Genomic DNA, 24003 nt, shown 5'->3' with positions numbered 1-24003 from the left:
CCCAAATTGTCATGTGCATGGAGTTCTGCAGAGATGGTGCAGTAAACAGGGAGGCTGAAGTAAACCTGAGGACTTTCTGGGCAAGATAGTGTGGGGCTGCATTCAGGCTACTCCCGGGGCACGGGCGTGCTTTGCTCCCTGCTGGAAAAGAAGGGGTGGGCAATTCTGGCTCTTGGCTTCTCTAGCTCTTGGCCAAGATCAAGCCTGTGATTGTTCCCACTGGGATGTAACATTCAGTACACAAGGCATGACTGAAGACTTAGGCAGAATCCCCCCAGCAGAAACAGGGCCCTCATATTCCTGTCAATAAGTATTTGGCAGCAAATGACTTTTCTCCCCTTGGGCTATTGAGGAACAGTGGGCTGCATGATTGGTTTTCAGGATCCAGCCAGCCCTTTTGGGTTAAATCCATCTCTTTAACATAGGAGAACAGCTGATTGGGGAATTTAGGCATCTGGGGGGAACAGAAACTCAGGACATGCCAGTAGGGAAATCAGCTAAGCTCTCTCTGTGCTTAGATCTGCGCTCAGAAGATGGGATGGGACTTGGCTGCATCCATCTTGCTTATGTAGATGATTCTTTTTTCAAAGTAGGGATTAGCTCTTATCTTCCACCTGGCACATGGGGCCTTCATTCTGCTTCAGTGTCTCCAGCTCTCATACAGCAGTGCTAGGACTAAAAATTACACAGCTAGGCAAGAGGGACGGATTTTTCCTACATTACTGAAAAAACCTCACACCATGTTCATCACTGGCCTCCGGGACTTCCCCAGACATCACACCTTAGTGGATTTTAGGCCAAACTTAGAAGCTGAAGTTCCACTTGGCTGCTTCAGGACCACTCCAAAGCCTAAGCAGGAACTTGTTCTAACTGGTCCAGAGGACCAGGGGACAGCCTGAGTTCCCTGTTAATGGACTACCCTTGGCAATACTCCACTGGGGAGGTGTGGTCCCAGGAGAAAGCTGTAGGCTAGCAGGGATGCTGGGAGTGCTCGCTGCCCCAGTGGTGGTGGGTCAGGCAGATGGCACTGTCATGTCACCTTGCGGAGGCTGTTACGTTTTAATCCATTGCAAAAGACAAATCCAACAGGCTCCTAGCATGTTTCCTTATCAGAGAGAAGGGGAGGAGCCCTTCTGAAACACACGAATCCACACAAGTGGGCAACCAGTTGTCCAGAGACAATAGATCAGGGAGACAGTCTCTGGACGCTGACAAAGAGTTTGGTATCTCAAACTGCAAAAAGAAAGACCACTCTCAGAATTAAAGGGGAAAATACTGTATTTTCTTTTCAATTTTATATGAAGAGACAATTAATTCTGACAGCAAAATAATTTTAAAGAACCAGTCACACGATTAGACATGGGTTTAAAAATGCAAATAAAAGAACAAGGGGAGGAGACCCATTCAGGGAAGACTGCAGTGAACTGGTCCTCCAGCTTATCCTAAAGTGTGTTGCTCAGGGCATCACTCTGGGCTGTGCTCTTTCCCCAGGCAGCCGCCTCCTGCCTGCTGACACACATCAGCCCACCTGGAGTTACTGTGCAGGGACCACGCACGCGGCGGGAGGCAGCGGACGCCCAGCACAGCCATGGCCCAAGGGCTCCGTCTGGGGCTGTGCTGCACATCCCTCTTAAATCTGATGCTATTCAAAACCCACTGCCAGGTCCGTGTCAAGCTTCCCCCTCACATCAGGTCTGTTTCAGCAGGTACCCAAGAGGCTGACTCTGTGACGCCCTGCTGAAGAAATCCTGTGGCTGGGAAGCGATGCAGCAGAACTTGCAGGAGCTCTGAGCACTTAACTGGTGTGAAACTGAAGATCTCTGGAGAGGTGCTGAATATTTGCTGATTTTGGAGTAGCTAATGAAGATTACTTTTTTTTTGGTAACATGCTACTGTTCTCTGGCCAGTCTACAACAGATGTCCTTTGGTGTCCAGATGCAGAGTTCTAGGTGAAGATTATGAGCAGGCAGAAGCAAGCTTTGGGAGCAGCATTTGTCACATCTGGGGCTGTAGGGGACGATGCATGTGTGTCATGTGTGCCTATGCCTGTCCCCCTGTCCATGCCACACCCCTCCAAGGTGAAGCATGGTTACAATGCCAAATTTATTTCATGGGGCAAAACTGTCTTATTCACTCACTGCCCAAAGACCTTTCTCAGAAAATTTCTTGGCCCCATTGCTACTGCTGGCAGGATTATCAGTGAATTTTGGGTAGCCAGGATTTTGCCATCTGTTTAGCCTGGTCTGGGGTCATGGCTGCTGCTTATCTTATCCTTTCGCCACTCTCAGCTTTGCTCCTTATCTGCTGCCACTCCCGTAACTTCAGGACCTGATCCAGCACACTGGGAAAGTGAAGAGAGTCTTACTCCCAGCACAGGGGCTGGGATTCTTGGCAGGCTCTCTTTGGCTTTCCAGCACTGCTTAAAACTCATTTTATCATCCTCCCAGCTCCACCAGTATTTGCCTACCAGTGCCAGCCCAGCAAGACACCAAGGCTCCGCATGCACAGATCCCGGCTCTCTGGGAGGATCTGTGTGCACAGCTAAATCAGCTACAACCTCTCCGAAGCAGGACTGTGCCTCACTCTGTCTGCAACACAGCTGGACACGAACAGAGCTCACCTGCGTTAGTAAAGTGGAAAGCAGGTACAGAGGGTGTTAAAGGCAGCTGGATTTTGGGACAGGGCAGCAGGGAAAGTGAATGCAAATCCAGCAGCTGCCATGCCATCCTCCTGCCCAGGAGGTTTGCTGGCTCTGCCAATTGTCTCTTGAGTTTTGGGCAGCTCAAAATGCTGTGAATCATGTTTCCAAAAGGTCTTATGAGGCTGACAAACATGGATTTTATCAGTATGATTTCAGCTTGTAGATCACTTAGTTGCTTTAGGAAACATTATTCTCAACTGACTGGCTGTGGATGAAGCTGGGAAGATTTTCTGTTTGGGGAACCTGGGAGAAGGTCACTAAACTCGAGAGAACTTGTGCCACATGACTTTGCTCAGCAGCAGGCTGCACCTTCATGGCCCTGAATTCAAGTAACCTCTATTATAACCTATCTTGACCCCCTTAATATTCATACTGACTGAAAAGTCCCACTGGCTAGAGCCCCCCTACAAACCCTTGTCCCGTTATGTCAGGCACGTGGATGTCATGCCTCCCAGCTCTCTCACTAGTGCCATCACTAAACAAAACAAACCACCAGACCCCTCAGGCTCTGAAACTCATCCCCTGGGCACACTACTGTGCTTCCCCATTGCTCCAGCCCAGGACATGCTCTCCTAGGACCAAACCATGACGAACTCCTTGAGAAATGACCTACTGGTCACTGCCTTACCTGCCAAGTAGGGATCAAAAAGACAGATTCTTCCCTGCCATCCACTCCCCCACTTCATGAGCGAAAAAGCAGTAAGAACTAATGTGCAAGACAGCCTTCCCTTGTCCCTCTCCCCCAACACAGAAATCCAAACCCAAGAGCAGTAGCACAGCCTCTCTGCAGGAACAGAGGTGCCAGGGGCTGGCTTGAGCTGCCCCCCCCCCCCCCCAAGGAAGGACATCAGTGCTGGGAGATGTGAGAGGACCTTGTTCAGCTCTGAGAATCATTCTGAAAAAGAACTACTGGAAGAACTAGCAGTAAAGCAAGGGACTACTCCAGCTGGAGTTGTCAGCTAGAGACCTCCCAGCACCACTCAACAGAGTGGAAAAAGTAGCTAGCAGGGCACTAATGACTATTTTCCATGTAATTTTAAATCTAGTTCCATTTCTTTTTCCTTTTTTTTTTTTTTTTTTCTCCTTTCCACTCACTGGGTTTCTAATACTGGTAACCTTTGTCTACGGCTCCCGTGTGTGTAAGTGCGTGTGTGGCAGAGGCAGTGGGGGTCAGGTGTTTAGACACTTGGGGCAAAGCCAACACGGTTGTTATCACGGTCAAAGACGCTGTAGTAGGGTCCAATAAAGACATCTCCCAGGATCCAGAGAGGGCCCCCGGGGGGTGGGATGTCCAGGCCTGAAAAGCCACTTAGGCATACTGTCTCTGATCCTGAAACAACCTAGAAAGAAGAGTGAGAGCTTCAATCTAAGCAGGTCGTTCCCTTCCCTCAACCTTGCAGGCTTGGCAAGAACACCTGCAAGGCTGCCTTTGCTTCAGCCTCTCCCAGACTGAGATCCACAGATTGCAAAGGTAACTCCCAACTCACTGCTTCTATGGCTCCAAACCCAGCTCCCCCTCCCTTAAGCACTAAAGCATCAAGCAAAGCTGCACATGACCATAAACCTCCCAGCACACACAGCTCTGGATTAAAGCCATTGGTGAAGGTCTGCACAAGATGGTCCTTGCAAGCTGATTCTGATGGCTTAAATGACAGGCTGGTGGTCTCTGCTATAATAAGGCTGGTCTCAAGGCACCACAATGCAGCAGGAAAGAGCTAAATGTTTGTAGAAAGTGATGCAACAGCTTGCCTCCCCTTCCTCAACCATTCTGCTATCCCTCACAAGCATTATGTAGAAGGTCTCACTCCTGTGAGACTTCAATGAGGTTACCTGGATCCACCTGAAGTGCCCACCACCCTGACACCCCAACCCTTCAGACTTCTTCCCAAGCACCAGCTCCAGCATTGCTTCGGCTGCTCTTGTGTTTTGGAGCAGTGGAAGCAAAAGCCAGGCCTTGGGGAAGAAGCGTAAGGCTGGAAAAATCTGGCTGGACATACCTTGAGGACATACTGCTCTCCTGTGAGCTGGAAGGCCTTCCCTCCTAGTGTCATTGTGACGTTAGGCAGTGCTGGCACTTTTTCACAGGGGATCATGTACTGAAATTGCAACAGTAAAGGCTTTAGATTGGACCTCCCACACTCTCAGTCTTCCTTGAGCACAATCACATCTTTGCTGTGGTTTTCCCCAAAACCAGCTCATCTCAGGGTGCAAGAGAAGCTTGAGCTGGGGTAGGCTGCTGCCTGCCTAGGGCTCCAAGCTGAGGGGCAAGAAGGGCTTTATGGATAGGCATGGAGCCAAAGATGTTGGATTCAGCTTCTGGCTCTGCTGAGTCCCAGGATGCCACAGCTGATGTGGCATGGCTGGCGGTTTTTACCAAAGGAGAGGCAGCTGGGGCTCAGTACACAGGGATTCACCGTGTAATGAACAAAGCCAGTTGTGTGAACAGTGGCAAGTCTTGGGGATGCTGGCAGGTCTAAGCCAACTGTTGCTGCAGCTGGGGGGCTCTGACACTGCAGAGCCCTACAAGTGCTCATGGCTCTGATCTGGGAGGGCTTTCAGAGCAGGGCATTTTTTTCTACAGGGTCTTTATAATCCATATTCTTCCACAATTTTAGGGAGGAGAGAGAGCCTTGTGAGATTAGCATTGATGGTTGAAAACTTGGCAGGAAAGGGTTGCCATTTGCATGAAATAAACTTTTATCAAAGTGTCTCTGGACTCACATTAATGTGAATCCTTGGCCTCAGCTGCAACTCAGATCCCTTCTCTTCCACCTCCCAGAGATGGGTGGCAGAGGTGACTCAAAGCTTCCCAAAATGGGACCTGGGCTTTCTACCAAGCATGAGCAGAGTGGTGAATGCTACCCAGGGTCAGAAGATGAAGGGGTCCCTGCTGTGCCAGTGGCTTTTCCAGGAGTACAGGGTGGGAACAAAGATCAGAGGGAGCAGAAGAGTAGGTCTCAACAAGCATCTGGGTACAAAGTAGGGTGTAAGCATTGATACTGTGATGGGCACAGACTCCCACATTTCCAGCCCGGCCTCACCTCGCCTTTTATGAGTGGTTTTGCACCAATGGCTTCCTGTATCTTCTTCACCTCTTTGGTGGGGCCTGTGATGAGTGAGGTTCCCGTGTCCACGATGGCCTCGCAGCCCCCCTGACACACGCTCACCCCGTTGGCAACATCCACCCTGGGGAGAGATGCTCAGACATTAGACAACCCTTAGAGGCCTCCCAGTGAAGGCTGCAGGAAGCAGTATGCAGGCAGGCAAGGGAGGGCTGTGACAGACACCCAGAAAGGACAGATGCTCAGAAACACTGATGCAGCACGAAGTCAGTGCACAGCCGCCCTGGCTCCCTCTCATCTGCTCATGACTGAGCAGGTGCCTTAAAGTGTAACTGCATTTCTGCAGAGAGCCTGCATGCTGCCTGCGTACCCTGCCTGCTACCTGCACACAGAGCTAGCGTCGCAGCCAATGGACATAGGAGAGAGGGAAGGGCAATGAATTATGGACTTGTATGGCCTGTGCTACTGCAGAAGAAGGAAGGGTTAAAGGGGTGGTGAGACAGCCATGGGCAAGGGAAGGGCTCCTGTACAGAGAAAAGGCAAGCCAGGGGCTGCTTGGCTTCCTCACCTGCATCACATTTCACAGCAGTGCAGACAGACAAAGCCTTCTAGCCAAGGGTCTGCCATACTCTGCCGATGCTGCAGGACTGGGGGAAAATGAGAACTAAAACGCCGCGCTGGGGAGGGATGCAATTCCCAGGAAAAGGACACACTCTGATCACAGGCCACTTTTAAGTTCCCATCACGTGGGAAAGCTCAGAATAGACGGCGGGGCTGGCGGCCGTCAGCTCAGCCTGCTCTCCTCCCCTCTGCCTCCAACAATGTGTGCTGATTGCTGTGCCGTGCCCTTCAGTCAAGGGCTGGCTTCCTGAGGCCTCATCCTGCTCCTCTGGAGCTGTGTGCAGGAGAGCCATGCAGCTCAGACCTTGCTGAGAACTGAGCAAAGCTGGGATTTAATCTGTGGGGCTCGCCCTGCCTGCAAGGAGGACACACTGGCATTTTTCCCCGCTTCGCAAGGATGCAGTAGGCATTTTCAAGGGTCAAGCCATAAACAAGAGGAAAGGATTTTGCAGAATATCTCCCTATGACTTCTGCCTTTCGTCTCCTTCCAGCAACAAACAACCCAGTGCTAGGGTGGGATTTTAATCTGCTATTTTTGGTGTGGATGTGTTGTAGAGATGATTCCTTTCCGAGGAGGGTCTCAGCCCAGCCTCAGGCATACGCTGTCTGCACATGTGACCGCACGCATGCAGTCAGGTGGATGGGGAACTTACGCGTCCATGTGGATCTGCCAGTAGGCTTTGCGTGTGACATTATACCAGGTCAGTTCGTCCTTGTAGTACTTGGGGTCGGTCCCTCCCAGGAGCAGCTCACCACCAGGGACACCAGAGGGGTCTCTGAAAAACAGTACCCAAACCTGTGAACGAACATCAAGGGCAGGGCAAGAACAACCTGCTTCAAGTGCCCCCAAAATACTTGCTGGGGTGCTTGGGGGGTGAAGCATAGCATTAACAGTATTGGAAACAGACTTACGTTGTGCTATGTTATGTCACTAGAAGGGCAGATACTGTGAGATAGGCTGGGATGGGGAAATGGCCCCAGCCAAAGCATCCTGCAGCTTTCCACCTGGTACTTTCTCAAAAAACCTGAAGAAACTTGTGGCAGAGAAGGGGGATGGCAAAGGGGAACTGAGCACCGACACAAGGACTTCCTAAATGAGCCTGTAAAAAGTGCCTGTGCAGGGCTGGACACAGCTGATGCAGGGTTAGGTTATCTGCACTCAACTCTGCCAACCAGCAGCCTTGGAGTGAATCCTCAAGGTTACCATCAGGTAAGAGCTCACTGCTGAGCAGATGGGAAGAAATATGGTGATGGGGGAGGGCTGGTGCTTGAATGGCCAGCAGCAGCCCTCTCTGCCCTCCCTACTCTTAGCATGCTACTTTTTGGGCTGAAGTAGTTCAGAGTGGCTGCTGCAGTGCCAGAAAAAGTGATGGGGTGTCCTGCGGGGAGCAGCAGTGGGTGGGAAGGTGCTGGCAGCTGCAGAGGAGGATTTCCCAGGGTGGTGAGAGAGCATTAGACTCCTCATTAGCGATGACTGATTGGGGGCACCCTTGCCTGGGAGGCAACACGGTAGTGACCACATGGCTTATGGATTTTGGCAGCAGACTGGGGCTGTTTACCTCTCTAAAGGGGACTGCACTAGCAGCAATCTCATGATCACAGCCCTATTTATTTTTACTCCTCTTTCCTCTAGAAACATCCTCTGTCTATTCATCAGTTAAGAAATCTGGTCACAGATCCACCCAGCTTTTTATCAGTAAAAGAGCTGCATTTCTACTTCCCTTCTCCTTACTTCAGAGCAACAAACTTAAGAGATTTTGGCCTGGCTGCTCCTGCAAGGCAGAACTTGCTGAGACTTCCCCAACTGGGAAGTGCTGTCCAGAGTGTAAAACAGCAGATGACAAGAGGTGCTACTGGGAAACAGAGAAAAGCCCACTGGGCTTGCCCTCACAACCAGAGGTGTGCCACCAAACCCAACACTACCTGTTTAGGTAGAAAGAGAATACATTTTTGCTGACCAGCCGCTGTTTCATGATGTTATCGAAGAAAGGCTCAACTTGCTCCACAGAGATCCTTGGATATGCCAGGCCCAGGATGCCATCAAACTTGGCAGCGATGAATGTCATGCCTGGCTGCTTCGTGGCCTCCCCAAAGGTCTGATCCGGGATTTTCAAATCACCAAGCTGTGGGGAGATAGGGAGGGAAGGGAAAAGCAGATTGTAAGGAAAACTGGCTCAGGGGACCTGGGTGGTAACAGAACCTCATCGAACACAGGCTGTAGCACGTCCCTCAGTGTGCTGCCACACTCCTGCCTGCTTTCACTACTGCATTTGTAGGCAGCTAGAGAAACCAGATACCCTGTTGCCGCTCTTGTCAGGGGAGTGTTTGAGACTGGCAACTCTGGCTCAGTGGAACCTCCTGAGTCCCTGCAAAGTCCAGCATACTTCTAAGGGCCGGAGAATCCTTCAAGCCTTTTGCAGTGTCCTTGCTGTTCTGCAGCCTCTCCTCTTTGCACAGAGGACCCATATCCATTTGTCCTTCCTACATCTCCTCCCCTATAACCTACTTCACCGTTTCCTCCTAGTCTGAAAAGCTCTTGCACTGTGCCTTTAATCCCCTTCCCCACTCTGGACATCTTCTAAGTCATCTGTGTATCCTACCTCCTTGGGTGCTGCACCCATCCTCAGTTGGGAGCACAAATCCCTCTCACCTCTGCCCACAAACCCCTGTGATCTCCCCTAGATAAGAAACATCCCTGGGATATTGCTGAATCTCTCGGAAGAGCCACCAGCCTGCAGAGACCTCCCGTGAAAGGGGAGCAGACCCAGCCAAGAAAGCGAGGTTGAAGCACAAAAATAGCAAGCAGAGTACTGAGAATTCAAAGGTCACCTCCCTTGCCAGCCATGAGAAGGATTGGCATTCCCCACTAGAAAGCTGAAACGCCTTGGGAGAGCAGATCCCCAGAAAGAAAATGATCAGATAAAGGAGGATAGCTCTGCTGATGGGGAGCAGGATGCACCTGCTAGCTTCTGGCTCTAGCAGTTCAGGAGGCTTGTGAGCTTCTGACTGACCACAGGCAATTTTAGCATCCATGCTAGGACAATTTCAGCCTCTCAGCCTGCAGCTAGCAGCCCTGTAGTGAGCCAGGCTGGACTGACAAGCTGGCCTCTCCTACCTGATGGCAGATAACGATCCCTGCAAATTACTAATATCCCCCTAGGGTTAGACAGTGCAAGGCTGGGACAGCAGTGCTGCCTTTAATGGTATTGGAGGATTGCACTAGGAAAGGGCGATCGAGCCTTGCGAAAGCTAAAAGCCACAGGACAGGATGTGGGGGGAAGGAGCACATGGCAATGCATCCGCTCGCCAGCGCCTGCCCCAGTTGTACACTCCAGGTTTACAAAAGCCACCCCTCAGCACCACTGGTCCTCAGCAGCCCAGAAAGTTCAATGAAGCTGCTACTTAAAGAAAAGTAAAATGCAGTGGACTGATAACACTGAGTGTCAGGTTTGTTTGAATATTGCTCTGCTTGCACATCCCAAGGGGGAGGCAGATTTCTGCCCAGTCATGGATTTTCAGCAGACCCTGCCTGCACTTGGTCCTCAGCAGGGCTGAAACCCAAGACCATCTTTAGCAGAGTGCTCCTGCCAGGTGACAGATCCTTTGTCTCTGTCCCTTGGCTGGCTCGTGTCCAGACACTGAGCAACCAAAAATCATGACCAGTGGATAGCCGTGTGGTGGCCACCCTCCAGCACTTTGCAGATGGGTGTCGGCACTCCGCAGCTCGCCTAGCTTCCTTGTTAGTGGCCTCAGCCAGGAGTTAAGCACTGGAAGGCAAAGGCAGGCCAAGAGGTGAGGGCCTCTGTAGCACAGCTTGCCATCAGGGCTTGGGGTACAGAGGCACAAGGGAGAGGCAAGGAAAGTCATCTCCTGTGCAGTGTATCTGCACTGCAGTCATGGGAGAGACTTTGTGCCCCACGGCCAGCTAAGTTTCCTCTGCTGTCCTTGAAGGACATCCGAAGGTTGGGCTGTGATAAAGGGATGAGATGCCTGAGCAGCAGAGGGCTGGCTGAACCCGCTCTTTGGAGAGCAAGCAGCACTGCGGAGTGCGGTGCTACAGGGCATCGCTCCTCCACAGAACGAGAGAGCATGTTTGACATGAGCTCATCACCCTCTCGAAAAAACATTCAGGGCTGAGGGACTCAGGACTACCTGCCAACAAGCATCTTTTGGTCAGATGTCAGTGCTGCCAGAGGTTGCTGTGCCTGCTTCCACCCACCAGAATGGCTGGAACCAAGAGGGTCGCCCTGAAGGTTATTTCAATGTCTTTAAAGACTACACCTGACTGGGAGCTTGCCATGACATGTTGTGCATCAGAGGATGTGTCCTGGTGTCCAGGACACATCCTCTGATGCACAACATGTCCTCTGAAGTTCCCTGACCCTCAGAGTCACGCCTGCTCCTGCCTACTACAAGAGGGACACTGCTCAGCTCCATGCAAGAGTTTTCTCTTGCTTCTGTGCGGACAGAAACCAAATGCTACAAGCTGTGCTGTCTGCCAAAAGCCATCCCCACTTCCCAAACAAACCGAGGCACAAAATCCTTCCTCTGAGCTGCCGGGAAGTGAAGAGCTAATTAGCAAACAGGCACTATGGTGACAATTACAAACCAAAAAAAGAGAAAAAACTGCAATTTTCTTTCTGACTCATTTCAGCCCTTGCATTAAGCCCACACTTCCCAAGGACAATGAAGTTTGCTGTTTGCCATCTTTGGATGCAGCATAGAGGCAATAGCTGATGCTTCCAGGCTAGCCTGAAATCTTCATGCTGTAAGGATGGGCTAAAGAGTGCATCTTGCAAGAGTCATACACTTTTAAGCTTTTCTTGGATATTTTTGATTCTGATGAAATTGGTAAGCCAATACTCTTCAGCTGAACCTAAACAGAAACCTCCAAATCTCCAGATTTATGTGCTTATTCAAAACTTTTGCTTTGTTTCTTCCCCCCTGCAAAGCAAACATATGCTCTTATCCCTGCCAGGAGAGCGAGTAATCTGAGAGCACATGCACCCCTGACGTTTGGCAGCTGGCAAACTCTCCAAAGCATCTGTACCTGGGAGGAAGTCATGAAAGGCACTCGTCCTTCACAGGACAGAAAGCTCCGCCTTTGCTTGCTGAAAAGCAAACTGTGAAGCAACCACCACCCAGCTAACTCATGCTGCACCCTGAACACTGCTGGGGAACCTCCCCCCACGGTGTTACCCAGCCTTTACAAGCATAAGCACGAGTTCTTGACGCGAGACCAGGATGGGTCTGTGTTTGGGCAGCTGCCCATGTGGGCATCCACTAGTGTGTGGATATTGGCCAAAAACAAGCTGGGCACCACCAGCAGTCTGTGAGTGGTGTTGGCATGTGCTTGGGCTGGTAAGTTTTTGGGGTCACCAGGAAAAGGGTGGGAGGGATGGCCAGAGACCATGTTTACAAGGGCACCATATGACCAGTCCCCACTCCCAGCCTGCTGACCTGCAGATGAATACCTTCTCCCTTCTCAGCCTGCCATGGTTATTGTTACCTTAAGAGTCATCATTACCATGTAATTTCAAAGGACTTGGAAACACAGCACTGAAGGATGTTCTGTCCGAGCAGGACACTCAAGAAAGGAGACCCATTGAAATCTAACAGCTCCGAGCACTCTACTGAAAGCAGTCTGGGGCAGCACGGGGCAGGGGCAGCTGTAACTCACCGTGACTGTGTCTTGGCTCAGGAACCCAGAAAGGCTCCCTGTCCCATAGCGGATGGCAAACTTGGTGCCGTTCTTCACATAGCTGCTGGATTTAGAGGAGTCATACTTGTGGTGCAGAACTGCAGCCGGGAAGGGGGACACAAAGGGACACACAACATTAGCACTCCTTTATACCTACGGTTCCCCAATACCTAACCCCACACCACCCAGCTTATCTGGACAAAGGGACGCTCAATGATGTGAAGGTGGGCCTGAATCCAGTGCTTGCCAAGCCTAGACTGCTTAACAAAGCACTTCCAGTGTCTGGGGAATCAGGTGGGCAGATCCAATTCAGGCTGTTAAATCCGATTTGGCCACTGGGTATTAAAAGCCTAGAGGTTATATGGCTGGTGTGGTGTGCTAGTCAGCAGAGCAAAATGTATTCCTCCCCAGGCCATGGAGAACCAGGGTGGCTTTAAATATAGGCTGCTCTGGGCATGAACGTTTTCACCTCATAGACTTATCTGTTTCTTTTACTAGGAGTAGCTGGAAATTTTTCATACATCGTTTTTAGTACAGAAAGAATTCAAAGTATTCCTTTATTTGCAGAGGAGAATGGCTTTCCCCTAGTCTAAGCTGCTTTTCCCCTTGGATGGGTTGGAGCTGCAGGCTATCCCTGGTTTTATGGCCAGGCAGATTCCTCCTTCACAGACTCCTCCCAAGTCATGAGCTGGCCAGTGCAATCCCATGGCTGGTTGCTGAGTGGTGCAGACAGCAGCTGAGGATGAACCAGCTGAGCCCTACACAAAGCGACAGCGCTACACAAGGAGTTTCCCAGCTAGGCTGTCTGGGTTCCAGTTTGGATTCCAGTCTGGCAGGAGGTTAAGCTCTTGGCATATTCATAAAACGAGCCCTTTGGTCCCAGCACCTCTCGAGGCACTGCCTTGAGAAACCAGCTCCCTGCTACAAACAGGAACCCCCTAGGCATACCAGGTCTGGACCTCACCACCCTGCTGCTGTCCTAAATCTCATTTCACATATGCAAAAAGAAGGTCTGTCTACAAGAAGTCCAAACTTCCACTCTACTCCCAACAAGCACTGTGGAATGCCTTTCATGGTTGCATTTGTTGACTCCACAGGTTTCTTCACTTTGCTTAAGCAGCACAACCAGTGGCTTTTAAACAGCATTTTGCCACAGCCAGGTTTGACATCTTCAGCTGTGGAGGTTTATTGCATAGGAACGCCACAGAATAAAAAAAAAATTGTAGTCCCTAAGACATTCTCATTTCATTATGCCTACCTGTCTCTCGTTAACTAGAACTCCATAAACATGCACACACATGCTCTGTGCAGCAATAAACCAGAAACTAGGACAGTTTGTATCAGATCTGGCAAGAGGCTGACTTAAAAAAAGTCAGCCTTGCGCAATGGGGTAACAGCAGCATTGGTCTATAATTGGGGTCTATAATCTATTGGGGAAAAAAACCACAACTGATGATGCTGCTCCCCTGCTGTAGGGCTGAAGCTGTTGGAAAAGATTTGGCCCTGTATGGGAGTGACTTGGAAAAGAAAAAATCTAGGAAAGGACTAATTAAAGATGGGTGCAGGAAGCTGGGATTGTATTTCTAGCTCTGACCCTAAAAAGCCCATCAGCCTCTGGCAAGTCCTTTCATGCTGCTGCCTCAGTTTCTCCTCTTGCAATGCAAGGCTCTGCATTTTGCAGGGAAGGAGAAGCTGTTGAGTGGTGTCTGGCACCCATGACACTTACTGCAGGCGATGTCCAACATGGAACAGTGCACGGATGGCACCCAGAGGTTGGAGGAGCCAGTGTCAAAGATCACAGTGAAATTCTGGGGGGGTGTCCCAATGCCGATAGGACCATAATACTGGGCCTGCAAAGGAGAAGAAGGAAGCCATGAGCAGAGGCAGCTGGCCAAAAGCAGGGATTAAAGATCAAAAAATCTCTTAAAGGTGAATAGAGGATCAGCTTCTTATCTAGACATTGCCCTCCTCTTGTTTTTGGCACCGATAGGTTCCCAGCCTTTGTCCTCTGGAAGGGAGGTTCCCCTTCAGTGTTCACAACTCATTACAGCGGGTGTGAAAAGGATAAATCGAGGACAAGTGGGATGGGTGTGTGCGGGGGAGGACATTTGGGGCAGGGAGACAGGGAAGAGAAAGGGGAAGGTCTGCAGGCTAACATGCAGTTCTCTACAAGGATGAGAAGAAACGATGGAAGGAGGCCAAGCAAAACAACTGCGTTATTGAAAAGCTGAAACTGGCTGGGAAGCTGCTTTGCTCGTGGTTTCGCAGAGAAACTGTGGGTTGCAGTGAGCAGCAGCACTGCCCACTGCAGGTGGAGGTACAGCTGCTGGGGGTTTTGGTGCTTGCTGGTGAGCTCTGGCAGTGGGGAGGAATAAACAAATGCTCAGAGAGCTGGAAGACTGGGGGAGTGGTGAGAGTAAAGAGCATCAGCAGCACCACCAGAGGTGGATTTAGGCCTGCAGGGTGAAAGACTGGGAGAAATCCCTATAGCACAGATGGATACCCCTCTGCTCTGAGACTGTATTTCTGCTGGGACTGGAAGAAACCTGAATGGCTGAGTTGTTGGCAAAGTATCCCTCTCTCCACAGAGGAGAGGATGAATGGAGAATGCTAGGCAGGTGCTGCATGGACTCATTTTTCCCCAGTCCTCCCAAACAGGCAGGGAGCTGTGTCCTGCCTGGTGAGCAGCTGGTTCAGGGTCCTGGAGAGAAGGCTGCTAGCAAGGGATGTCAGCCAGTAGCCTTTCCAAACCCCCTGTGTTCTTAATTAAGCGGGGGGGTGGGGAGCAGGGAAGAAAACAGGATTATCAAAGCTGTTCACCTCCTGTGCGCTTAGTTTGCAAGGCTTGCTCGCTGAGTAATTAACAATCCATTGCAATTAGCCATAATGGGGAGGCAGCACTTGCTTCCAGTCATTCTGTAATTATTGCTGGGGCTTGAAAATTAACCCCCAGTACAGGGGTTCCATTTGTCACATACATAGACCCATGAAGGGTCCCAAGGGCTGGTAGGAAGCATACGAGGCAGGCTAATAGGGCTTGTCCCAAGAATTCCTTTGGCAGCAAAAGCATTTTCAGCCAGGCCGGGAGGGACCCAGTGGTCCCTTATCTGCCACCACAGGTTGGGTTGGTGGCCCTGTGACAAGGGAAAACAGTGCTGCCCTGAGCAGCAGTCTGAGCTGTGGTTGCAAGAGACAACACCGTGACACAACTGCTTGCCCTGGCTTTCAACACTGCCAACTGAAACACCGGTGGCCCTTCCCAGGAGAGGACGGTGCTGGTTGGGTGACAAGAGGCCCTGGGGAAGGACAGCAGGGGGAATATATCCTGAATTAATGCCGAAATATCCGGGCCCAGCTTCGTTCTGCCAGCTAACGCTCACATCCGACACTGCCCAGTGAAGAACCCTGAAATAGCAAACTCCACACATGTCTGGCAGCAGGGCAAGGGCAAACTTCATGTCCTTTATCTGGCTTCTGTTTCCGCCACCACACAGGTTCCTTTGCTCCCTAAGTTGCTGAGAAGAAAGTGGAGGTACAGGGTGGCTTTTTCCAAGGCAGCGCAGAAGACGAAGGATAGTGAGAGGAAGGGTCCTGCATTCCCGGTCCCATAGTAAGCTAGTACCCAATCTGAGCTTTCTTCCCCTGTCCTGTGCTCACTCACTTATGACCCAACACCTCAAGGAGTGGAGCATGATCTTTATGCCCCTGTCTTGCAAAAAGTAGAGTCCAAATGGCCAGAAGATGCTAGGAAGAGTTGTAAGTGAGGCCCCTATTATAGATTATAATAATATAGATTATTATAATATAGCTCTAATAAGGCCCCTATTTATGATTGTTAATTAGTGACAAAGGGGAAAGGAAATAGGTCACAAACTGAAAAGCTCCTGCTTGGGTGGCAGCGGGTTGGTTGTTGTTGTTGCTATAATTACTAGAATTAGTATTTTTAGTTTAGTAATGATGGGAAGCACCTTTTGGCATGCACTCACTAGGCCATGGGGGTGCACGAATCTGTCCTACAGGATCAACATCTCTCCCTCCTTTGCCTTCCTGGTTGGTGGCAGGCTGGCATGTCTCACCACCCCCTGGGATGGGTACCCCCACAAGTGACAGCCACTTGCCCAACACTGTGCTGGGGTCCGCTGCAGTGGGGGGGGGTGGTTTGAAGGGGGGATTGTTACTCACATCCATGTAGTTCTTCAAAATCTCCGGAATGGGCCCACCCTCCTCGGCAAAGCCCAGCTTGAACTTGATCGCCTGGGTGATGGAGTTCATATCTGGGATCTCACTGCCCGCCTCACTCAGGATCCGCCGCATGGAGGGGAACTTGGTCAGGGGGATCCTGTGTGGGGACGGCAAACACACACCTGTTAGAGGGGATATGTAGGGGAGGGATCCCTAGGGAAGGGGGGCAGCAGGGCTCAAAACAGGGGACGCGCCAATACGAGGTGGGTGAGGTTTGGGCTCCTGCCAGTACCCTACGCTAGATCCCCCTCGCCGTGCTGCGTTCAGTGTTTTTCCCAAAGCCGGAGGATAGGGGGAAAGGCCGGGGGGGCTGCTAGAGGTCACCAGATGTAAGGGAAGCTGGGGTGAGGCCCCTTAATGGGCAGGATGGGGGGGCGGTAGGGGAGCCCCCTCCTTGCTTTGATGGAGGGGGAGCCGCCCCGTATGGAGGGCTGTGAGAGGAGCTCAGAGGCCACTGCTGCAGCAGCACCGGGGGTGCATGTCCCACGTCTCCCCCAACCCGGGGGGCTCAGCAGCCCCTGAGGAACCCCCTCGTCTCACCTGACGAGGGCGGCGCAGGACCCGGCCAGGGCGAGCAGCAGGAGGAGGCCGCGGGGCCCCATGGCGGCGATGGCACTGGTGGCGGCGGCGGCGAGGGGTCAGAGGCTGGAGGTCCCGAAGCCGACAGGCCGCGACGCAGCTCCCGCTTTCCGTCCCTGTTTTTGTAGGCAGAGCGGCCCCTCTCCACGGATTTCTGGAGTCAGCTGACGGTCTAAAATTGCAACCGGCGGCGTCACGTGAGGGCGGGCCGGGGCGGGGAGCGGGCGCCGGGCCGGGGGCGCCGCCTCACGGCCCCCCCGGGCTGACCCCCGGCGCCTCGGGCCGTGACTCAGCCCTCGGGAAAGGGGAATAAACACTGTGAAATCAGTCACGAGATGCCTGCCCGGCCGTGCGTGCTTCTTCTGGACTGCCTTTAACTTCCTTCTGCTGGATGGTTTTTTTTGCTCTTTCCGGGTTTTCTGGCTTTTTTTTCCTCCCAGGGGAGTGGAGTGGGGGGGAAGAGGGGGGACACACGCACAGCCCCAGGCAGCCGACCCCGAGTTCCTCGCAGGGCTCGGCTGCTCACGGACCTCGGCCGCCCACCCTCTGTCACCACGGGGGTTTCATTGTGCATCCCCGCCCAGGGGGGCCGTGGCAGCTCCCCAGCCCTGTGTTTCTCCCTGGCCCCAGGACACCTCCAGTTTGGGGGACTCATCCCTCCGAGCTGGGCGTTTCTGGGGAAGATGGGCATATGCTAGGCCACTGCTCTTTTGGGAGGTGCGGTGGGGGCGGGGGATGCCAAGCCACATCTGCCACCCTTCAAAATGCACTGAGGTGGTACTAGGCCACCTGCAGCCATCGAGAACGATGCTGGTGCAGGGCAGAGCCCGGGGGGGCACCGGCCACCAGCATGCCCCGTGTTCTGCCCCTCAAAATGCAGACTGAGCATCGAGGACTACTGGGGTGGGCTCTTTGCCACCACTACCGGGGTGAAATAACAGGGCTCAGAGGTATCACCCCACCAACTCAGGAGGGAGCGGCCACAGCTAATCTCTGCCCAGTTTGCCCCAGCCAAGCTCTTACAAAGCCACGAGACCTGCTGGAAGAACAATAAAGATTAAATTGGATTTAGAGACATTTTCCCTTCCAAGTCCTGAGGGCTAGGGAGAGCTCGTTATCTGTTCCTGCTTGTGCCCAGTCACAGGGATGGGAAAGCAGCGACCTGTGGGATGAGCTGGGCACTGCTGGAGTGGGGGACTTTGCATAGCTTTGCAGTGCGGTTCCTGTCCCTCTCCTGTCACATTCATGTTCATGCAACTTCTGGAAAATTGCTGGGTCATGTCACTGGCACCTCACTTGCGCCATCACCTTCCCACACTGTGTCCCTAAGCCTCTTCTCTCCTCCCATGGCCTCACATACGATCCTGCTGCCCTGTGTCCATGCATGCCATCCCCCCAATTGTGATCCATGCCGAGTATTTTTAGGGGGCATTTCTGCCCTGGGCTGTATCTTGTCCCATGAGCTCTCCAAATTGCCAAGCCTCAGCCAAGCCGGTGGGCTTCAGGAAACCTACTGCCTCCCTGTGGGACCCGGCTGCCACTGGGATGAGGTTTCCTGGAGCGATGGCCGGAGGCATTGGTTGAATCTGGTGGGTCCCGTTATTTTGGCTGGCATCTGCTTCCCTCCTGCCCCTGCGGGTGTGTGGTCAAGCTGAATGCCACTGACCATGAGTCAGCAAAACTCGTTGCCCTCCTGGCCCTGAGGCACTGGTGTGACTCAGCAAAAACCCTGCGTGGCTCGTTCGGGCAAGGGCCCAAGGCATAGCAGGTCCCCAGCACCGGTAGCCTGACCCCAGAAGCATCGCTGCTGCTGCTGCTGCTGCTGTTGCAGGCTCCATCTCGCGGGTCTCCTCCTCTCGTCCCCCTGGGTGTCCACAGGCAGGAGTGGGTCAGACATAAACCAACCTGACCATGGCCCCATCCAAGCAAACCCACCCTCCCCAAGGGCTCTAAACCCCTTTGCAAATGTGCTTTGCAGACAGAAAGGACAGTCCTGACGCCAGGCCCAGGCCTCCACTACATCCCTTATAGAAGCTTTCCTGGAGCCTGTGGCAGAGCAAGTGAAACACCAGCCCTCCTCCCTTCTCTTTGAAGTGGCTGGGAAACTGTAGCTGGCTAGGCAACCTGCACCTTGGGCCCCAGGCTGGGGCACCTAAGGCAGCTCCTCCTTGAGCATTTCCAGTCTGGCCAGTCTCTGCCAGAATTCCGTGGCTATGGAGTGGGCTCCAGTGTGCAGGGATAGGCTGGTGAGGACAGCATGCCATGCTAGTCACGTACCATCACACAGTGCACACCAAAGTGCTTCAGCAGAGTAAAGAACTCTGGACCCAGGCTGTGTCTGGGTTTTTTTGATTCCAAGGGATTAAAGGCAAACAAGCTTTGCTGTTATGAATGAGCCTTTGCTTGAGCTTCATGGCAGCAAGGCTTGTGTCCTCATCTGAGACTGCTCTCATACCAGTGCAAGAAGGTTGCTGCTTTTAGAAGGCTGTTCTAAATGACTTACATGTCCCATGTTCCCAACGGTTTATTGGGAAAAAGGAAGAATGGGGCTGTGTCAGGGAATGTTACAATGCTGGTCCTCTCCTGGGTGCCTGCAGGATGGGAAGGGACTGGGGGTCTTATCCCAAGAGTTTTTAATCCGTCTCTGTCCCTTGGCACCAGTGGTTTTAGAGCTGACACGCCAGTGCCTGCATGCTGGGGGGCCAGTGGCTCCAGCAAGGAGCCAGGATTTCTGCATTCAGGCTCCCTTAGCACCTCTGTGGAATGTTTGCCCTGATGTTAAAGCCTTGAGAGGTACAGTGGGTATGTTTAACCAGGAGCTGGGAGCATGTCTGGGTATTTATAGGCTTGGACCATGAGAGTTGCACCATATTATCTTAAAAAGATAGAGTGGCACGAGCCTGGGCTCAGGGTTTTTTACACATTTTTCCTTGTTTGTGGAGCAAACAGGGAGTGCTGTGGCTGAGGCATCTAGAGAACGTGTGAGACACAGTGGAGGACCTATCCCTCCTCACTCCTGTTTTTGTCACAGTGGATGAACCCCTTTCCTTGCTGGTCTGTCTCCCTAGCCCCCTGCATCCCCCGTGGCTCAAAGGGGTGAACCAGAGCATTGTCCCCTGCAGCCGCAGCTGTGGGTGTGGGGTGACACGCCCCTGGGGCCTGGCAATGCTTTCGCAACCTCGGTGCCTGCTTGAGAGGATTCCCAAGGTGGGGTCAAATGACTCAGCTTCACTAGCTCCAGTTGGGAAGAGCACCCCAGCTCCCGCTCTGGGAGATTGGGGTCTCCTCTGCAAGTGACACCAGGGTGTCCCACCTGCCCTTTTGCCACACAAGCAGGGATCTGATGCATCTTAGTTTATAAACATAGAATCCTTTAGGTTGGAAAAGACCTGTAAGATCATCGAGTCCAACCATTAACACTGCCAAGTCCCCCACTAAGCCATGTCCCTAAGTGCCACATTTGCATGACTTTTAAATGCCTTCAGCGATGGTGATTCCACCCTTTTCCTGTGCAGTCTGTTCCAATGCCTGATCAGCTTTGCAGGGAATAAATGTTTCCAATATCCAGTCCAGAGCTTGCCTGGCACAACTTGAGGCCATTTTCTCTCATCCTGTCATCTGTTACCTGGGAAAAGAAGCCCCCACCTCACTATAGTCCCGTTTTACACAGTTGTAGAGAGCGATGAGGTCTCCCCTGAGCCTCCTTTTGTCCAGGCTAAACACCCCCATTTCCTTCAGCTGCTCCTCATAGGACTTGTGCTCCAGACCCTTTCCCGGCTCTGTTGCATTCTCTGGACATTCTCCAGCACCTCAATGACTTTCTTGCAGAGAGGGGCCCAGAACTGGACACAGCACTTGAGGTGTGGCCTCACCAGTGCCCAGTACAGAGGGACAAACGCTGCCCAAGCCCTGCTGGCCACACTATTTTTGATACAGGCCAGGATGACATTGGTCTCCTTGGCCACCTGGGCACACTGGCTCATGTTCAGTTTCAAATGCCTTTTTTTAGGGGGGCTCTAGCAGGTCTCCCATTTGCAGTTTGGCAGCCCTCTGCCAGGGTTGCTACAGTGGCCTCTTTGTCCTTACACATGGCTGTGTGTTTGCCTTCACCCCTTCCTCAACGTTTTCTCCTAAATTTATTTATCACAGTGGTAGCAGTGTCGTGAACTGCAATGACCTACAGGGCAAGGAAAGCTTCAGCTCAGAGATGCAAATTATTATTTTGCCCAGCTGTGGGTGGGATTTTTAGAGGACATCTTAAAATTCAGAAAAAATGCATTTCTGATTTTGAAGCTCATTGCTAAAAGAGAAAATTATTCTTCCATCTGAGCTGAGCAGAGCCTACACTACAGGTGCACAAGCCTGGGCAAGTCTGGTTTCAAACACCCTGCCTCCGCTGGTGCTGGTGCCGGTGTGAAGGTGCTGGATGCAGCTCATTAGTGGAGCCTGATTCACCCTCCCTGAGATCCCAAGTGAAGCAGTGGTAACTTTTTCCCGGCATGGTGCCTGGATCTCGCCCACTCCCTACACCGTTTCCTAAACTGATGTACAATTTACAAGGTGAGGGTGCGTTTTGCAGTGGCACCGGCACATCCCAAACTACACCCTTTTTCAGGGTAACACCCACAAAAACAAGCCAAAAAGGTAGTTTAGTAGCAGCTCTGGGTGGTGGGAAACCTGGGAGCAGAGGGGGGGTTGCACTAAGCACAACAAAGTGATTCATGCAGGCCCTGGCCATCCTGTCCCAGCTCTGTAGGCACTGGGGAAGATGTCCTCGGCATCATGGGTGGTGGCAATCCCCAGTCCATTCATGCTGGCTGGGTGAGGCTGGTTTGGAGGCAGAGCTGGCCTGCAGCTGTCTTAAACATGTTCTGCCTGCCATCATGGGCTGCAGTGACCTTGGGGAAATGCTAAGTGGAGCTGCAAAAGGCCAAGGCTAGGTGGTATTTTTTCCCTTGGTGTCCTTTATGCTGCAAACTGTGATCCTGGTGGCGGGTGAGGGTGGCTCACTAGTGGCTGCGTGACACAAGTGGATGTCATAACACGCAGGAGACCTGAGCATGGCTCCATCCTCATCAGGGCCATTTGCAGCAGCCTTTGAACATGGAGTGTTTTCACCCCAATGGACTTCTCCATCACATCTTGCTCTTCCATCTTTTCCCTAGCTATTTAAAAAAAAAAAAAACCAAACAGAAAGGCTTTTGTAAGTCAAATATACTTATGGTCTTTAAGATGCTCTGGTGTCTTCACTAGGGTTTACTTACACACTACCTTGTCTCAGTGGGCTGCTGCCAAGCTCGACATCTCCTGTCCCTGTGTCCCACGCACTCCATGGCCCTGCCCAAATGCTTGCCGCCCCCACACCACCTGCCCGCTCCTGACCCTGTTCGGCATTGGATGTTCTTCATCATCCCCTGGCTCATCCTCCCCCACGGCTGGTGACACACCTGGCAACCACCTTGGGGAGGAGGGCACCTACCCCTCCCTGGCTGCTGGTCCTGTCTGCTCCTCGGGGCAGGGATCTCGTGTTGTTTGCCTCACCTGAGTTATTTTGCAGCAGGCTGAAATCGCCAGGGACAGGCAACAACAATCCTGGCAGACACTGGCAGCAGGCAGCGTGACCTGCGGCTGATGGGATGGGGTGCTAAGTGGCAATGATGGTATTGATTCATCCCCACCCACGCCAGGATGTGATGGGGAATACAGGGACCCAACTCACCTTGTCATCATCTTGGGCAATTCCTGCTGCTGTCCCCCACGTGAGCCTGGCTTCAGATGGGGGGGGTATTGGCATGCTGGTGGGGTTTCCATCATGATGCAGAGAAGTGCCTCCAGCCACATCCAAGCACACCATCCATTTAATTTTCTTTGCCAGCACTAGATGTCATTTAATTATTTCCTTTAGTTTCCAGCAGAAACTGCCCTAAGAGGACCATCATTTATGCAATCATGTCTCCTGCATGTGACAAAACACTGAAGCAATTGAGACTTCTGATCCTGAGAGGAGTATGGACTCAGAAAGATGAGGGTCAACACCCCATTGCAACCCAAGGATCAGCTTAAAAGTTGCAATGTGTTTTCTTGGAGTGGGAGCAACCAGCTCTCACTGGTGATTTGGTGAGTCAACCTGGACCTCCTAGGGCAGTTTCTGCTGTGTCACTATTTCCACAAAGGCTCTGAATTCTAGTTTATTGTCACCTTTCTGCTAAGCTCCATCTTCACTTGCTACCACAGCCACTATTTTCAGTGTGACTGCCTGGGGTTAAGCTCTTGAAACCAGTTTTAAGCACACTGGCAAACAGTCTGTGGCTTCACACACCCTCCCTCTGACGTTCTACATGCAGAACAGCCTGTTAATAATTTTTTGTAGCGTGGGACGTGGCATCTCGGCTTCTCTGGCTGAGAACTCCAGAGTGTTTCTCAAGGTACACTGCCACCAGGGTGACTTAGGGTTATGGTCAAAAATGTAAAGATGCCTTGCTCAGTGCTCGTGACCAAAGGTGCTTGTAGGTTAGGGAGGTGTGGGAGCATCCTTGGCAGACACTGCAGCTGCGCCCAGGTCCTGCAGCCTCCAGCATCCTCTCCCGCTGCAGCCAGGAGTCAATGAAGCTGAACAGCTCGGACACTGCCACTGCAGATCTCTATTAGCAGATAAATACCTGCCAATCTTCCCTCCCTGCAGTACCACCATTTCATAAAACCCTTTCTCTTGCTTAGCACTGAGCTGTTTTGTTTTTAGCATTGCAAGCCTAAATTGACTGGTGCAGTGAGTTGGGGATTAAGGGCATGGTCCTGGGCAAAGGTCTCGCACAACTCCTCAGGGCCAACCAGCTGCAGCCTCTGATCCCTGGGGTCACGCGCCCCACCCCGAAACAAGGGCTACTTGTTTGGCGTTGCTGGCAGAACTGGGCCCTGCAGAGGAGGGAGCTGGCCTGCCTGTGGCTGAGCAGAGCAGGGACCCACCTCCTTCTCTGGACCAGGAGGGTGTCTCAGAGGGGAACCCAGACACCAGGCAGCTTTGGCTGGGGTCACGGGGGGTTGTTGGAAAGCAATGGTCAGAATCAAGTGCAGGTCCTCAGAGCCCCCTTTGCACCCCT

The 24003-nt window shown here is 52.2% G+C and overlaps 1 protein-coding gene across 1 annotated transcript; it reads right to left on the bottom strand.

Moving 5' to 3' along the window:
• Positions 1-1260: 1260 nt before the first annotated feature.
• Positions 1261-17218, bottom strand: CTSD (cathepsin D). The gene is made up of 9 exons (XM_042038201.1): positions 16868-17218; positions 16268-16424; positions 13812-13935; positions 12065-12183; positions 8308-8507; positions 7038-7160; positions 5743-5887; positions 4699-4797; positions 1261-4041 (listed from the first exon to the last, which is right to left on the bottom strand). Exons 1-9 carry the CDS (start codon positions 16927-16929, stop codon positions 3880-3882), a joined length of 1191 nt encoding a protein of 396 aa, XP_041894135.1. The 5' UTR covers positions 16930-17218; the 3' UTR covers positions 1261-3879.
• Positions 17219-24003: the final 6785 nt, after the last annotated feature.

This window comes from Corvus kubaryi, unplaced genomic scaffold, assembly GCF_017639235.1.
Source record: "Corvus kubaryi isolate FWS band 111438036 unplaced genomic scaffold, C.kubaryi_AGA036_p1.0 37392, whole genome shotgun sequence".
Classification (NCBI taxonomy): domain Eukaryota; kingdom Metazoa; phylum Chordata; class Aves; order Passeriformes; family Corvidae; genus Corvus; species Corvus kubaryi.
Note: the sequence above shows the minus strand (reverse complement) of the source record. Positions and strands in the feature narration are given on the sequence as shown.

Excerpts from the sequence above, each read along its gene's own strand:
- CTSD (XM_042038201.1), bottom strand. The coding sequence starts at position 16,929 with ATGGGGCCCCGCGGCCTCCTCCTGCTGCTCGCCCTGGCCGGGTCCTGC. Across the intron at positions 16,425-16,867 it reads TCCTGCGCCGCCCTCGTCAG|GATCCCCCTGACCAAGTTCC; the intron begins GTGAGACGAGGG and ends GTCCCCACACAG. Across the intron at positions 4,798-5,742 it reads AACCACTCATAAAAGGCGAG|TACATGATCCCCTGTGAAAA; the intron begins GTGAGGCCGGGC and ends TTGCAATTTCAG.